This window comes from Rhineura floridana, chromosome 1 (genome assembly GCF_030035675.1).
Source record: "Rhineura floridana isolate rRhiFlo1 chromosome 1, rRhiFlo1.hap2, whole genome shotgun sequence".
NCBI classification, from domain to species: Eukaryota; Metazoa; Chordata; class Lepidosauria; order Squamata; family Rhineuridae; genus Rhineura; species Rhineura floridana.
The window spans coordinates 217,982,574-217,997,887 of NC_084480.1; the positions used below are offsets into that span (position 1 = coordinate 217,982,574).

At 41.2% G+C, this 15,314-nt stretch overlaps 1 protein-coding gene and 1 pseudogene across 5 annotated transcripts in view; one reads left to right on the forward strand and one right to left on the reverse strand.

Moving 5' to 3' along the window:
- The window catches only part of CDKAL1 (CDK5 regulatory subunit associated protein 1 like 1), a 521,195-nt gene that overhangs the window by 157,759 nt on the left and 348,122 nt on the right, over nucleotides 1–15,314 (forward strand). For all 5 annotated transcript variants that reach the window (XM_061593247.1, XM_061593227.1, XM_061593237.1 and 2 more), the window contains 2 exons: nucleotides 9,894–9,990; nucleotides 11,906–11,954. In XM_061593247.1, the coding sequence (XP_061449231.1) occupies nucleotides 9,894–9,990; nucleotides 11,906–11,954 (146 nt within the window). The remainder of the gene's footprint in view (nucleotides 1–9,893; nucleotides 9,991–11,905; nucleotides 11,955–15,314) is intronic.
- On the reverse strand, nucleotides 2,116–2,234 carry LOC133375732 (5S ribosomal RNA; annotated as a pseudogene).

The following is a 15,314-nucleotide window of genomic DNA, read 5'->3' on the forward strand; positions in this document are numbered from 1 at the left end:
ATTTCTCCATCCAGCCCTTCCTTCTATGTCTTGCATACAGAGCTAGCATTGAGCATAAATAAGGGCTGTCTGGGGATAGCTGAGGCATACACTGACTGGCATTCTCTTTAAAGTCTCATTGTACTGCCTTTGCTCATAGGCGGGAGAAACAGGACTCTCCTGATGCAAGGTTCTGGGGGAAGGTCTCAAAGTGATGCTCCCCATAGTTTGGAGCTAGAGAGTTTCTTCTCCTGCACCTTTAGTACTCTGCCTGGCTAACAGCACTGCAGCGGAAAGACATCATCTAGACTGTATTAATTGTAAGTTGACTTTATGGGGCAGTCCTTGCTCACTTAGGACTATAAAGCTTTGACCTTCAAGCTGATCCGTCTCTTTGAGCAACTCATTGCTACAAGCAGTAGTAGCAGCAGCAGACTTTTGGTATCTCACATCACTGCGCCTCAATGTCTTCTCATGCCCCTGCCTGTGGCTCCTCAGGATTGATCTATTTGCTCCAACCTCAACCTTGTCTGGTTAGACCACGTCCTTTCTAGCACCCAGCAACGGACAGCAGGCCCTTTCTGAGGCCTGACAGTTGATCCATGGTGGGATCTTTGGGGTACAGCTGCTGTGACCAAGTTGATTGGACTATGGTCACTGGATTTAGTTTTTCTTTTTTAAATATTTCCATTCTTGAGATCTACTGTACTTTGAGGTGTAAGAGAAATGCAGATGTGAACAGTCTGATCCCTGCTGTTGCCTCCTGTGGTGTTTCATGAGTGGTGTGCTTATTGTCAGCTTTTAGGGTGTCCTCTCCCAGAAATCCGATCAGCAACAATAAATACTAGCTTTTTCCATCAAAAATAATTTTCAAAGTTTAATGCAGTGAAGTTTTAATCTGCATGAAAAAAGAACAGAAAATGATACTGAAAATGGAAACATAAAATTCTATGATGAGTTCATTCCAAGGAAATGATAGAACCTACGGGAAAAAATAACATAGCATTTTATTGCAAAATTATTTCTCTTTTTGCTTAAAGATAGGCTTTTCCCACCAGAGATATAAAAGTTGTGAGTGTGTGTATGTTAATATATGTGTGTGTGTGTATGTGTGTTTTCCTCTGAACTCAGTGGGATAGTCTTTCTACACTGCCTTGGGTATTTGACAATATCCTGCTTCTTTGTACTTTAAAGATTTGTAGTGGGAGAGGAATGAACAGAAAGATTGTGTTCACAACTGAACTTCCAGCTGCCTTTCATATTAGGCCATAATATGAAATATGTTTAAAAGGGCATTGCAAACAATACCATGTTCAGATGAAGCTACAGTGGTTGTTACAGCAACATGTTGCTGTTTGCAACAAGGCATGGCTTAATCAATGTGATTAACCTTTTTAGTAGTAGCTTGAGATAAATGCACTTTTAAAAGATTTGAAATTTGGATCAAAGGTGAGGGAGGTTCCATAACCATGGCACCACCATGGAGAAGGCCCTCTGTATATGAGGAAAGTCTCCACAATAAAGTGTACCCCATGGCACTAGTGTAATCTTTAAAGGACACAATAGTATATCCACAGTAAGACTTTCAGAGCTATAAGTAAAGTATTTACTATCAGTTTATTTCATCTTGCTGTCACCTCCAACTGGTCTATCCCTGAAGTGAACACACTTTTTTCATTTAGTTACCAACTTCAAACATGGTTATTTATCCAAGGCTTTGGCAGTCTTTATTGTGCAGCTGAAAGTTTTAGATGTTCTACAGTTTTATGATTGATTACAATGTGCAGTTTATTTGCTTTTATTTAATGGATTGTTGTTTTAAATAATGTTTTTATTGTTTCCTGCCCTGAGATTCTAGGATAAAGGGTGGGCTATAAATATTTTGAGTGAGGCACACATCTTTATTTAAAGGACCAATCATGTGTGTCCCCCCACTGAATCTAAAAAGCCATACAATGGTTGGCCCTTTCATGTGATGTCAGGCCAAGTTCACTCCAAGGCACTATGCAGTGTTTGTTGTTGTTATATGCCTTCAAGTTGATTATGATTTATGGCGACTTATGAATCTTTTGGATATATTCATAGGGTTTTCATGGTAAGAGGTATTCAGAGGTGGTTTACCATTGCCCTCCTCTAAGCCTACGGCACCCAGTATTCCCAGGTGGTCTCCAATCCAAGTACTAAACAGGCCTGACCCTGCTTAGCTTCCAAGATCAGACGAGATCAGGTGTGTTCAGGGTGGTATGGCTGTAGGCTTGCAGTGTTTAAAGGACACTTTTTATAAATATTTCATATTACTAATCGTACACAGGCTTGATGATACGCATCAGGCCATTTAATGCAAGGGCCAATATATTTCTTTCTTTTTTACCAGTCTGTTCTTCAGAATTTTCTTCATACTAAGCTGCTTTTCAAATAACACGTAATCTCAAGACCAGTGTTTCCCAAAGTGTTGTACGCGTACCTCTGGTGGTACGCGAAAGGGTTTCAAGGGGTACGCAGCTGAATTTTTTTTTTGTACTTTATCATTGGGTTTTAGCGGCAGAAAAGTGTGTGTGTGTTCTTTTAAGAGAAAATACAGTTCTTGTGATTTCTCAGTTTCTCACACAATCATGTGAAGGAAGATCAATATAATAACAGTGGTTTATCACGATGTTATTCAACGCGTAGTCTCTTTCACTCTCAATGCATTCCTTGTCTTTTCGTGCACCCCTCCAATTTCTCATAAGACTCGGACTCCCTCGCAATGACTTTGGCCACCAAAAAATGCTTCTACAAGCAGACAGATGGCGCCACAAAGATATTTATGCGTATGCTCGATTACAAAAATGTTCACACCGGGAAGCGGGGAAGTGGGGTTTTTCCTCTATCTTCAGCCCTGCAGCGGCCATCTCGCCAGCCACTTCCCTCTTGGGGAATCTCCCGCTCTTCGGCTGTAGAGCGGTTCCCCCCCATCCTGCCTGGCCTGCCCGCTCATCAGCTGTGAATTTTAGGCGAGAGGTTTGAATCCCCTGCCTGCTCTTGGGCTGCATGCCTGAGTGGCTTCCCAGGCAGGATGGGGGAAAAACCGCTCTGCAGCCAAAGAGCGGAGGATTCAAGCCTCCAGCCCAGGCAAGCGCTGCCTCTGTAAACCCGCAGCATGCTGCATGATTTTTGGCTGGAGTTTCCGGTTTTGGGGGGTCCCCTCTGGGTCTTTATTTCCAGAATGGTTTTTGTTTGTTTGAATAATAGTTATTTTAATTATTAGTATATGAATTATTTCTATATTTTTGAATATATATTTTTGTTATATAAATATTATTTCTATTATTAAAATGTTTATTACTTTGTATTTATTTTTTTTACAAACATTTCATATAAAATTATAGGAATTATGAATGTGTTATAATACCTTACCCCTCTCCCAATTATTTTTGTGAAAGTTGGGTACGCCGGTAAAATCAATGTCTCAAAAGGGGTATGCGCATGTTGAAAGTTTGGGAAACACTGCTCTAATAGGTGGAGGACCTATACACCTATTAAAATGGCGTCTGATGGATCCTGATGGATTCCTGAATGTGCTTGGGGACTCTTTGGAGCATGCACACAGCCACTCGGCTGAGACCCTGGTGGAGGGGTGGAATACCGCGATCGCCAGGGCATTAGACCGGGTGGCTCCGAAACGCCCTCTCCCCCTGAATAGAGCTCAGACGGCACCGTGGTTCACCCCACGGTTGCAAACTCTGAGGCGGGAGGTGAGACGGCTAGAGTGCCGGTGGTGGAAATTTCGCTCTGACGACGATCGGACACATGTTAGAGCGGCTGCGGCAGCCTATCATGTGGCAATAAGGGCAGCAAAAAAAGATTTTTATGCTGCCTCTATTGCATCTGCAGAGTGTTGTCCCAGGAGACTGTTCCAAGTGGTCCGGAGCCTGGTCGGTCCAGTTGCTCCGGAACCAATGGAACATGCTAAGGTCTCCTGTGACGAGTTTGCTAAACACTTTGCGGAGAAAATCGATCGTATTAAGAGTGTTATTCCGTGCGCTGTGGACACAGTGAGCGAGCCAGAGGTGACCAGTGGTGCTCTGGTGGTGTGGGATCGGTTCCAGCTTCTTCCATCTGATGAAGTGGACAAGGTGCTTTCAACCTTAAAGCCAACCACTTGCTTACTCGATCCTTGCCCATCGTGGCTCATTATGAGCTGCAAAGATAGACTGGGTGAGGGGACCAAGATGGTGGTAAATGCATCCCTCGAAGAGGGAGTAATGCCATCACCGCTCAAGGAGGCAGTAATAAAACCAATCTTAAAGAAGCCCTCCTTGGATCCCCAAGATCTGAACAACTTTAGCCCAGTCTCAAATTTGCCATTCTTAGGCAAGGCGATTGAGCGGGTGGTGGCAAAACAGTCGCAAGCGCACTTGGAGGAAGCGGATTATCTGGATCCATTTCAATCGGGCTTCAGGCCTGGACATGGGACTGAAACAGCCCTGGTCGCCTTGGTAGATGATATGAGGAGGGCGTGGGATAGGGGCGAATGCACCTTCCTTGTCCTCCTGGATCTCTCAGAGGCTTTCGATACTGTTGACCACGTTATCCTCTTGGACCGCCTGGAGAGGTTAGGTATGGGGGGCACTGTATTGCAGGGGTTCCATTCCTTCCTCTCTGGTAGGTACCAAAGAGTGGCATTGGAGGATGAGGTTTTGGATCCTTGGCCTCTCACTTGTGGGGTGCCACAGGGTTCCATCCTCTCCCCGATGCTGTTCAACATCTATATAAAGCCGCTGGGGGCAATCATCAGGAGATTTGGGCTGCAATGTCATCAGTATGCGGATGACATGCAGCTCTATCTCTCATTTAAATCTTCACCGAGGTTGGCTGTAGAAACCCTGTCCAAGTGCCTGGAGTCGGTGGCTGGATGGGAAGGAATAAACTGAAGCTGAATCCTGACAAAACCGAGGTACTGTTTGTGGGAGACAAGGGAAGGCTGGGGGATGTGGACCTGATGCTCAATGGGGTACGATTGCCCCTGAAAGACCAGGTCCGCAGCCTGGGGGTCATTCTTGACTCCCAGCTGACCATGGAAGCTCAAGTCTCGGCTGTGAGCCGGGCGGCGCTGTATCAACTCCATCTGATATGGAGGCTGCACCCCTACCTTCCCAACCATCTGCTCCCACCGGTAGTACATGCCCTGGTCACCTCTCGCCTAGATTACTGTAATGCGCTCTATGTGGGGTTACCCTTGAAAACGGTCCGGAAGCTGCAACTGGTACAGAATGCGGTGGCTCGTCTGATTAAAGGCAGCCGCCGGCAAGATCACACCACTCCAGTGCTGAAGGAGTTGCACTGGCTACCAGTTGTTTACCGGGCCCAATTCAAGGTGTTGGTTTTGACCTTTAAAACCCTATACGGTTTTAGCCCAGTCTATCTGAAGGAGCGCCTCCAGCATCGTCAGGGATGCCGCTTAACAAGATCAGCCTCAGAAGACCTTCTCTCGATCCCACCGGTTAAAACAGCTAGACTGGTGAGGACTAGAGAGAGGGCTTTTTCAATAGTGGCCCCCACCCTGTGGAACTCTCTCCCAAATGATCTCCGCCATGCCCCTTCTATGATGAGCTTTCTCCGGGCCTTGAAGACCTGGCTCTTCAGGCAGGCTTTTGGGGTGGGTTAGGCTTTTATTGTTATGGTTTTAAATGTTAACATTTTAATGTATTGTTTTTATCTTGTACGTCGCCCAGAGTGGCTGGACATCCAGCCAGATGGGCGACTAATAAATTTAATATTATTATTATTAGACAAATCCTGTAATGGGATTGTCAGTAAGCTTCTTCCCCCCAAGTTACTGCTTCAGGAAAGTGAGAAGTCAAGGAGGAACTGGCCTAGGCCTCACTTTCCTTCTTTGTCTCTTTCAGGATTGCACTTCACACGAAGGCCAGATTCTTGCCCTTTGAGCTTTTAGTAAATAATTTTATAGTATTTATATAATACTTTTCAGGCAGACCTCACAGAGTGGTTCACAAAGGACCATTGCAACAGTGAACATCAGTTAAAAAACGTTACAGTAAAAAGGAAAGACACCTGTTTTAGAACAAGCTACAACTGCTGCTTCTCTGCTTCCTCAGGGCAAGATTGTACCTCAGAAGCCCATGGCAGATAGGGGAGCAGGGAGCCATCACTGGGAGCTGCATGGAGGCAGCTCACCAAGCTGTTTCTTTCTTTTCTGTAGCGATACAGCCCACTACATGCAGAAGATTTCCATAAGCACAGTAAAGCTCTATTTTACCTCTACCTATGCATGTTCAAGTAGTGGTAGGGGCCTTTAGGGAAAATGGAAGACTGTGTGTATTTACCATATCTCATTCAGCCTTCCTTCCATGCCTGTATGGAAAACTTTTGCCTGTGAGCACTTTGCCCACAGTGGACTGGATTGTACTCTTTACTGTTTATGGCCCAGAGCTTGGAAGATTACTTTTAAAAAGTAATAAATTACAGTTACAGTTACGTGGCCCAAAAAGTAGTAATTACCGTTACAATTACAATTGCTCTGAAAGTAACTGATTACTTTACTTCCCTCCAAAGTAATCACTACAATTACATTTCAGTTACTTTAAAAAAAAGCCTACAAGGTGCTGACCTTGGCTGCTGCACATCTAAGTAGCCTAAAACAACATTAAAAATAACAAACACATACAGAGGTAGTAGAATAATACTTTTTATCCATGAGATAGCAGTGGTGGTCTCTCCGCTGGTAAGGGTGGTGGGGAGGGAGGCTGAGGCCACTACTCAGATATTTTCATGTCAAACCAAGTGCAACCCCCCCCACTCAGCCAGCCAGCATAATCTCTCTCACTTAACCACCTCCCGGACCCTGCCCTGCCACCAACTAAGGGACACTCACCCAAGCAAACATTTTTCCCTGAGATGCAAACAAGTTAAAATAGCCAGAGAGGGTGGTGGAAGCCAATTTGTGTGCCAAGTGCAAACACAGTATTCTCTCTCTCTCACTCTCTCTCTCTCTTTCTCTCTCTCTCTCTCTCTCTCTCTCTCTCTCACACACACACACACACACACAGAGAGAGAGAGAGAGAGAGAGAGAGAGAGTCATCTTTCACCTCCACAGTTCTTTATCTCCATTCTGCTGCTGCCTCCTTGTCCTCCTCTATCCATATTCTTGACCTCCGGCTCCTTTTTCCCTCCACTCCATTCTTCACCACCACTGTCTGTTTTTTTAAATAATTGTTTTCTCCATTCCACCCCGTCTCACTCTCCGCCTCCTCCCTCGTTGCCTCCTACCCACCCACAGAGCACGAGGGAAGAGCGACACTGCACAGAAGCCCAGTTTGAGGCACATGCTTTTCATCCACAAATCAGAGGAGCAGAAGACTTCCCCTGCTTCCCCCCCCATTAATGCCCAAAAGTAATGCTGGAAACGTTACAATTACTCCACAAAAGTAGTAAAATTACTCCTAGTTCTATTACAATCAAAATGTAAAGGAATTACCCACTCATTCCTCAAAAAAGTAATGAATTACAAGTAATTTGTTACTTGTAACTAGTTACTTCCAAACTCTGTTATGGCCTTACAGGCAAAGATTATGTGCAAGCATTAAAATAATGCAATGTGTTTTTTAACTGTTCTACATACCATGTTTTTCAGCATACCAAGGGTTTAAAAGAAAAGTCTAATTAAACTTCTATGCTGTGAGATTTTGTCAGTCAAGTTTTAGATGAAGTATATTTGTTGAAGAAAAAATAGTTCTGAGCCAATTAAAGTGTAATTTCAAGGTAAAGGTCATTTAACTGCGAAGTAGGAAATGGAAATTATTTATGCTACTTATATTCCATATGAAGCTTTTCCACATAGCATCAAGATTTTTTAAGGTTAAAGATATTTGTAGTGGTATTCCAATTGTAGCTAATTTTCTAAAGAACAAATGTGAAGGCTTTTGTTAAATTCAGGAGAGCTCATTAAAGAGTGTTAAAAGGAAGGTAATTTTGAATGCTTTGCTTCTATCTAGGGAAACAGCATAATTAAAAATATGACTGCTCTTAGGTAGAATGTAAAGTAAAATCTGAAAAATATATAGAAGTCTGTGCAGATAGTTTAAGCTTAAAGATAAATTAAGCTAATACAGTATGATGTGGAGTTCTAAGTAACATCACGCCTAGTTCTTGCCCTTTGTTTCATGAAGATTTGGCAAGAAAAATTGTTGGTCCATGGTTTTCTCCATTATAAAGAACTATACCAGTCCCATTAGCTCATGTCTATGAGCTGGTTTTAAGGATGCATAGGCAAAGCATACTGCTGGATACTGTTTCATTATTATCTTTGAATGTTTGGTATGCTCTATTGAAATACAAGGTGGTGTGGTGTGCACCTGTTGACTGCTGATGCATAGCCACTGTTTTGAAATACCACTCCAGTAGAATTCCATTACACGTGCCATCAGTGATGTTTTCACAAGATGTGCACCAACATAACTGCATGAGCAATCATGAAAAATACCTATTTGATTGCTACGTTCTGTTAGAAAACTTATCACTGGATGGGACTCAGAGGACTGGCATACACATTTCCTTGGCGCTGGAGGTCTGACTTGGCAGTAATTTATTATTGCAATTAATATAACAATGCTTTTTTATCCCCCAAAGTAAATTAGATTACACTGTAAGGTTTTATTCATGATGAGAGAGAAAACCGTAAACCATGGGTGAGAAACCTTTGGCCTTCCAGATTTGTTGGACTTTAACTCCCATCAGTCCTAGCTAGTATGGTCAATTGTCAGTGACTATTTTATTTATAATTTATTTATTAGGAAAACTTATAAACTGCCTTTTACGTAAGTATCAAGGCAGTGTTCAACAATAAAAACACATTAAAAATTCCATAGATGTACAAACAGGGAAACACTGAGCAGAATATAACTCAAGGTCCACTGAATGCCCGCATAAATAAAAATGTGTTCACTTGCTGGTGAAAGTAAGCTACCGAAAATGCTCACAGGAGCTCTGATGGGGGACTGTTCCACAATATAGATTCCACCACTGAAAATGCCTGCTTCCTAGTTACCACCAAATGAGCCAAAGTAAGCCATGGCACAATTAAGATGGACTCCCCGGAAGATGTTAGCAACAGGCAGACAATGATAGAAGTTGTAGCCCAGCAACATCTGGAGGGCAGCAGTTCCCCACCCCTGTCATAAATAGCAGCCCTTTGTCACTACCTGTGTATGGAGGTGATCTGTGGAACCTCATCATACCATATCAAATAAAGCTTTGTCTTTAAATCTTCCAAATATTCCGCTATAGTATTTAGCAGCTATGAAATGCTGTGACTAAAACTTTATAAGCTTCTTTGTTTAAAATTCAAAAGTTGTAAGTACAAAATCACAGTATATAACTTACACAACAATAAATGCCAAACATACAAAGCATTCAGAAAAAAAATAAAAAAGATGAACTAAAAACAAAAGAGAAAAAAGATTAAAAAACAACCAAACAAGCAAAAAAAAATAGATTGATAACAAGACAAGCTTAGTATTTATATACTTTTTCTTCATTAAATCATATTTATATTAAAGGGTAGTATACGCCCGGTACGATTTGCGGCTCCAAATGTTCCTGTATTTTATGAGCCCAGTACTTAACAAAATGTGCACATCTTTCAATAAAATGATCATCTGCTTGCCGACCTTGCCTTGCTCTAACAATGCTGGTTAATTTTAACATGGAGACATTCTCACATAGTTTTATAATCCAGTTACCTAGGGTTAGGGGTTTATTCCAGTTTGAGGTTATTGTGAGATGAGTGATTGTTAACAGATAGGTAATGGCAATATTATAAGATGCTTAAAGATATGTGTTTCTTACTCTGTGAAACATGAATATTGCTGTGCCATTAAAAGAAAATAATATTTGTTTTAAAAATACCTTTTTAGGAAGGCACGAGAAGAAAAAAAGAAAGTTGTTCTAGCTGGATGTGTTCCACAAGCCCAGCCTCGACAAGACTACCTGCAAGGCCTAAGTATTATTGGGGTACGGAGATGACTGTTAATGTGATGGTGTAACACCCTGAGCTTACTCAGGAGTTTTAATAATGTAACAATCTCCAAGGTTCTCTTTTCTGCACATCTAGTCTCAGACACGCTTTCTAAACTACCTTTTTTCGTACTGTATTCTTTCTTGCTTAGCTGAAGAGCCATAACCTAGTAACATTAATATGAATTATTGAATATTATGTACTACTTGCAGTACAGATTGATATATGTTCACTTCAATGTAACTTTATACTGAACTTTTAATGGAACTGCAGCATGTTTGTTACCATTGATTTCAGCACTAAGTGAACCTTTATTACAATGTCAGTAAGATTTTGTGGCAAAGTAACATCTGTTAGCACTATTTGGCAACATTTGAAAAAGGGTGAAGAGGAGAGATTTGGCAAACTTCTAACATCAGTAATGCACCTCCAAAACATGACTTTGGAAGGATTTGTTTACCCACATGTGATTGCAAGTCAGATATAAGCATGCTTATTCATTTCTAGGTTTCTCCATATACCTATAACTTACTTTTGAGGTAAATACAGACATCATGCATTCAATTTTTGTCAAAGTTTGAGGCAAGGAGAAAGGGCAGTTGAATCGTTCTTATCACTAAACTGATCCTGGCAAACTGAAGGCAGAGCTACTATCAGCATTAGCTTCAGTTAATATAACCTCGTGACAAAGAAACAGAAAAGAGCAATAAGAATAATAAAGACCGACAATATCCAAAAGGAAAATGAATAACAGCACACTAGCAGATACAAATCCAGTTTGACTAAATGTCTTCCTCAGCTCTAGTGTGCTGTTATCCATGACTACTTTATAGACTTTATTTCTTTTGGCAGGGGTGGCTCCAGACATGCCGGGGCCCTTGGGCACCAGCTTGCCCTGGCATGCGCGTGCACGCACGCACACACGCACACACTCGCACATGTGCGTGCGTGCACGCCTACCAGCCTCTCGCAGGGAGGGTCTTCCACCCACCTGTTCGCTGGCTCCGTCTCTCCTGTCTTTTGCAGCAGCACGGGCTGCTATGCGTGTGCATCACTGCCATCAACCAAGATGGTGGTGGAGGCTTCAGTCCCTTAGGGAAACCTCAGCCACCATCTTGGTTAATGGCATCCTACATGCACAGCTGCAAAAGACAGGAGAGACGGGTAGATGGAGCCAGCGAACTGGTGGGTGGAAGAAGCTTTCTCCCTGCGATCCGCGGCAGCTACTCTGCTGTGGATCGCAGAAAAGGAGCGCTACTCCTCCCCCACTCTATTGAGAGGCCCCTCAGGAACCTTTGTGACTGTCCCTGTCTTTTGGACTTATTTGTATCTTTCTATTATCACTGAGTTCAGTACAGAACCTTTTGCATATTGTGGATCTTTATTATTCTTATTGTACTTCTACTTGGACCCTCACATATTGTAGGTTTAAAGAAACAGAAAAACCATCAATCAAGCTATCCCTGTCTTGTATCTGTGATGTACAAACTCTCTTCCTGTCTCTCACCTGGGGGGGCTGCAGGTTCCACCAGGCTCTCACTCTAGAGCAGAAAAGACTTCTTACACACTGTAGCCAACCAGCCAGCAAACAAAATACTCAATAACCCCTCATTATAATAACTAGCACTACCAGATGTAGTACCTCCATTTTTTTCTAGTATGAAATAATTTATACAATGCTGTACACCAGCCTTTACCTTGTATAATTGCTAATGGGGTGCAAGACCAGGATTTGATTCCTCACCCAATCATGCAGGGATAAAATGCTCTTTTTCATATATTTCAAGCAGAAATATAACACAGATTCAGCAAAAGTTTGCATTTCCTCTTTACATGAATTAAATGCATGCAGTGTGAGAAACTTTCAAAAATCATCAGAATATTCACAGTGTAATTTTTTAATCTTCACAGGTTCAACAGATAGATCGTGTAGTGGAAGTTGTTGAGGAGACTGTCAAAGGTAAGCTTTTCAACTGAAATGATGTGTGCCATCATTCTTCCCAAAACTCATTGCTAACTGATCACTTATTGGATTTTATGTTGCATGTTGGGATAATGTTAAAGACTTAAGGCTGCTATGAAGTTAAATCTCTAAAATTTTGTGAATACAGAACCTAATGTCAGTAGAACAGTTTGAATGATCAGAGTGAAAAGCAATCATTTGGAGAAAAAGCAGAGGGTTTTTTAGGAGGACAACTGTCTGAAACTATGATACAATCTGATCATGAGTGGATGTCCAGTAGAAAAAAAGTCTAAGTATATATAATTGCATTTCCTTTCATTCAGTTCTCAATACCCTTGCCTCTTCAGTTCCTCTTTTCCCTTCTCTGTCTACATTTAAAATTTAAGATTCATGGGACAGGGAACTGCATTTTGCTTTGTTCACTGTGACAAACAATTTTTATTTAAATTATGATTCCATAGGTTTCTCTTCATTCACTCCTAACCTAACAGTATACAGCCAACTATAATCCTGAGATCACAGCACTTTTATACTGCCATGTTTGCTTATTTTTAACAACTAAGTATATTTATTTATTTATTTTATTATATTTGTTAGCCACTTTTTACATGAAAAATCTCAAAGTGACTTAACAAGATAAAATACAACATATAAAAACATTTAAAACCAGAAAATTTAGAACAATGTATAATCCAAAATACATAAAATGCTCATCCAGTAACATAATAATGAGATATCCTGCCCACCCCACTAAAAGATGTGCACCGCTATAGAGGCTGACTTAGTTACCAAAGACCCGAGTCAATAGAAAAGTCTTAGTCTGGCACCTAAAAACTGACAATGATGGTGCCAGGTGTGTTTCCCTGGGGGAGGGCATTTCACAGATAGAGGCCTGTTCTCATGGGCCACCCTTGGGAACTGCTTCAGAGGAGGCACCCGGAGAAGGGCCTCTGATGAAGACATAATGGAAAATGTGTGCGTGACTCCATCCTCGTTGCCAGTAACCATTGTGGCATCATTGGCGATATTTGGCCTTGTGAAGTCCACAGCATTGGGGTCCTGTGAAAGTAATTGCTGTTGTGCCACAAGAGTGCTGAATTACAAGGTCAACTTAGATATTGTTTGTTCATTAACACAAAATCATGTCAGATGCTTTTGATATTTTAATAGTGCAAATATTATCAGGCTTAAATGTTTTTAATTTACCTACCTTACTGAAAATCAAATCATCATTCATATAAAGTACAGGTCGCCAGTCTTTTTGGACCAGAGGGCAGATCTTAATTTTTGAGAAAGTGTTGGGGTCACCAGTCACAAAATGAGCGCCAAGGGCACATGGCATAAGACAAAATGTTTGTCATGGCATAACAAAATTAGAGAGTACTCATGGTGAAGCTTTTCCTAGAATTGTATTTCCATACTAGAAAATGCTTGACCTGTTGAATTTCTGCCTGTCCTACAGCTGTTAAAAGCACAAGAACTCTGTCTCCAGTGTCAACCGTAAACCAAAGCCTTGACTGCCATCCTGTACCCACTTACATGGAAGAAAGCCCTACTCAAGACTGCTGAGTAGATATGGTTACCATTGTACTGTTAACTATACAGTGAATTCTTAATCAGTTCCTGCAAAGCAGGAGACATGCCTAAAGCTCTTTGCAAAGTTTTCACATTTGGCTTTTGGGGGAGGAGGGATCTAGTATGCACCCACACTTACTGTGTAGTAGTATTTGCAGAAAATAATTTCTATGCACCACCTGATCTCAGGCAATCTCAGCACAGGAAAGATGGAAGAGCAAACTATGGAGATTCCAAGGAAAAAAGGAAGGGCAAGTTATGGAGATTCTAAGGACTAGAAAAAAAGACAGAAGAAGCTGAAAAAGTGTACTGAAAAGGAGGGGAAATAGCAGCTCTTTAGGACCCCGAGATTTCTATTGCTAGGTGTCCAAGCTACTCACTTAGTAGTCATAACTCTGACTTCACTCATTGGCTAATAACACTGACAGGTAGAAACAGCTGGGCTGGCTTATTTCACATAAATTGCTTAGAACGGTACCTGTACATTCTGCTCCATAACTTTCTTTCTAGGGGGGCTAGAGACTTTTTTAAAAAAACAAAAGCTCAGATTCTGGGTTACCTGCTGTGGGTGCCAGTGAATGCCTTCTCGGGGGCCATGGTACCCTGATATAAAGAGTATCCCTGTGGGGTTAAGGGAAAACTAGACTTTTTGGCTGAGTAAAATCTGTTTCAGTCCTTCGTTTTTCACAAAACATTTTGTGAAATGGGTTACTGGACAGGATTGTTGAAAACAAGTCAAAGGAAATTACTTCAGTGATGTTGAACTTTTCAGACTTCATATAAGCTTTCTAAGTTTTAGTCACATTAACCTGTCCGGTACTATGGTCTATCTATTTCTAGTTTAAATATTAACTAATGTTTGCTAACTGTTAGCTACCATACCAAGTCAGACTATATTTTTATTGTTGATCACTAAAAGCTTATGAGGAAATCTGTCTTATCCTTGTATATCCTAATGAATATGATATGGTGTTTGTTAGCTGTTTGTTTCATTATTTATATTTATCTCAGAGCAGTTAGAGTACAGAAGTTCTCTCTTGCATTGTCTCTGGGCTGGTTTGTACATGTCATTTTTTCCTACAATGAGATCACTTCCCTTTAAAAAAAAGCATATAAAATTAATGTGTGAGGAATGTATATTTTGCCACATGCACATGCATTGGAAAGCTATGGCGCATTTCAACTTCCTGCTGTGTGTACATGTAGCAAAATACCCAGGTGCTTTCTTCACACAGAGTGTTTTAAAATTTTTGAACATATTTCTTCCTATATGGTACTGAAATCCATGTAGTAAAAACACAGTGAAAAAAGCATGAGTCAGCATGTGTTCATTCAGTTAACATGTTACTTCCTTCTTCTGTGTCTACTCCAGCATAGCAGGATGCTCTCCTATACTTTTTATAACCATAGTAAATTAAATAAAGCTAGTAAATTAATCTTTAAAACAAAACACTAAAATCTTAGAATTGTAATGGTAAACTGGCAATGAAATGTAAATTTTAACTTGAAAAGAGAGGTAGATGTGTTCTACGTAGTGTGTATGGGAATCTGACCAATTCCACAAGTAGAAAAGGTAGGCATTGTCATAGAGAGTTTTACATTTGGACAAGGGGTAATGTTACGATAATGAGAGTGTCCCTCCACCTACCCTCCAAAAAACTTAGCAAAAGATATGGAAAGACCATGAATAACTTAGAATTGAAGGTATGAATATTCAGGCTTCAGTTCCTGTTAAAAAAGGGGGGGGAATGTTGCATATATGTATAGTGGAGGCCACCAACT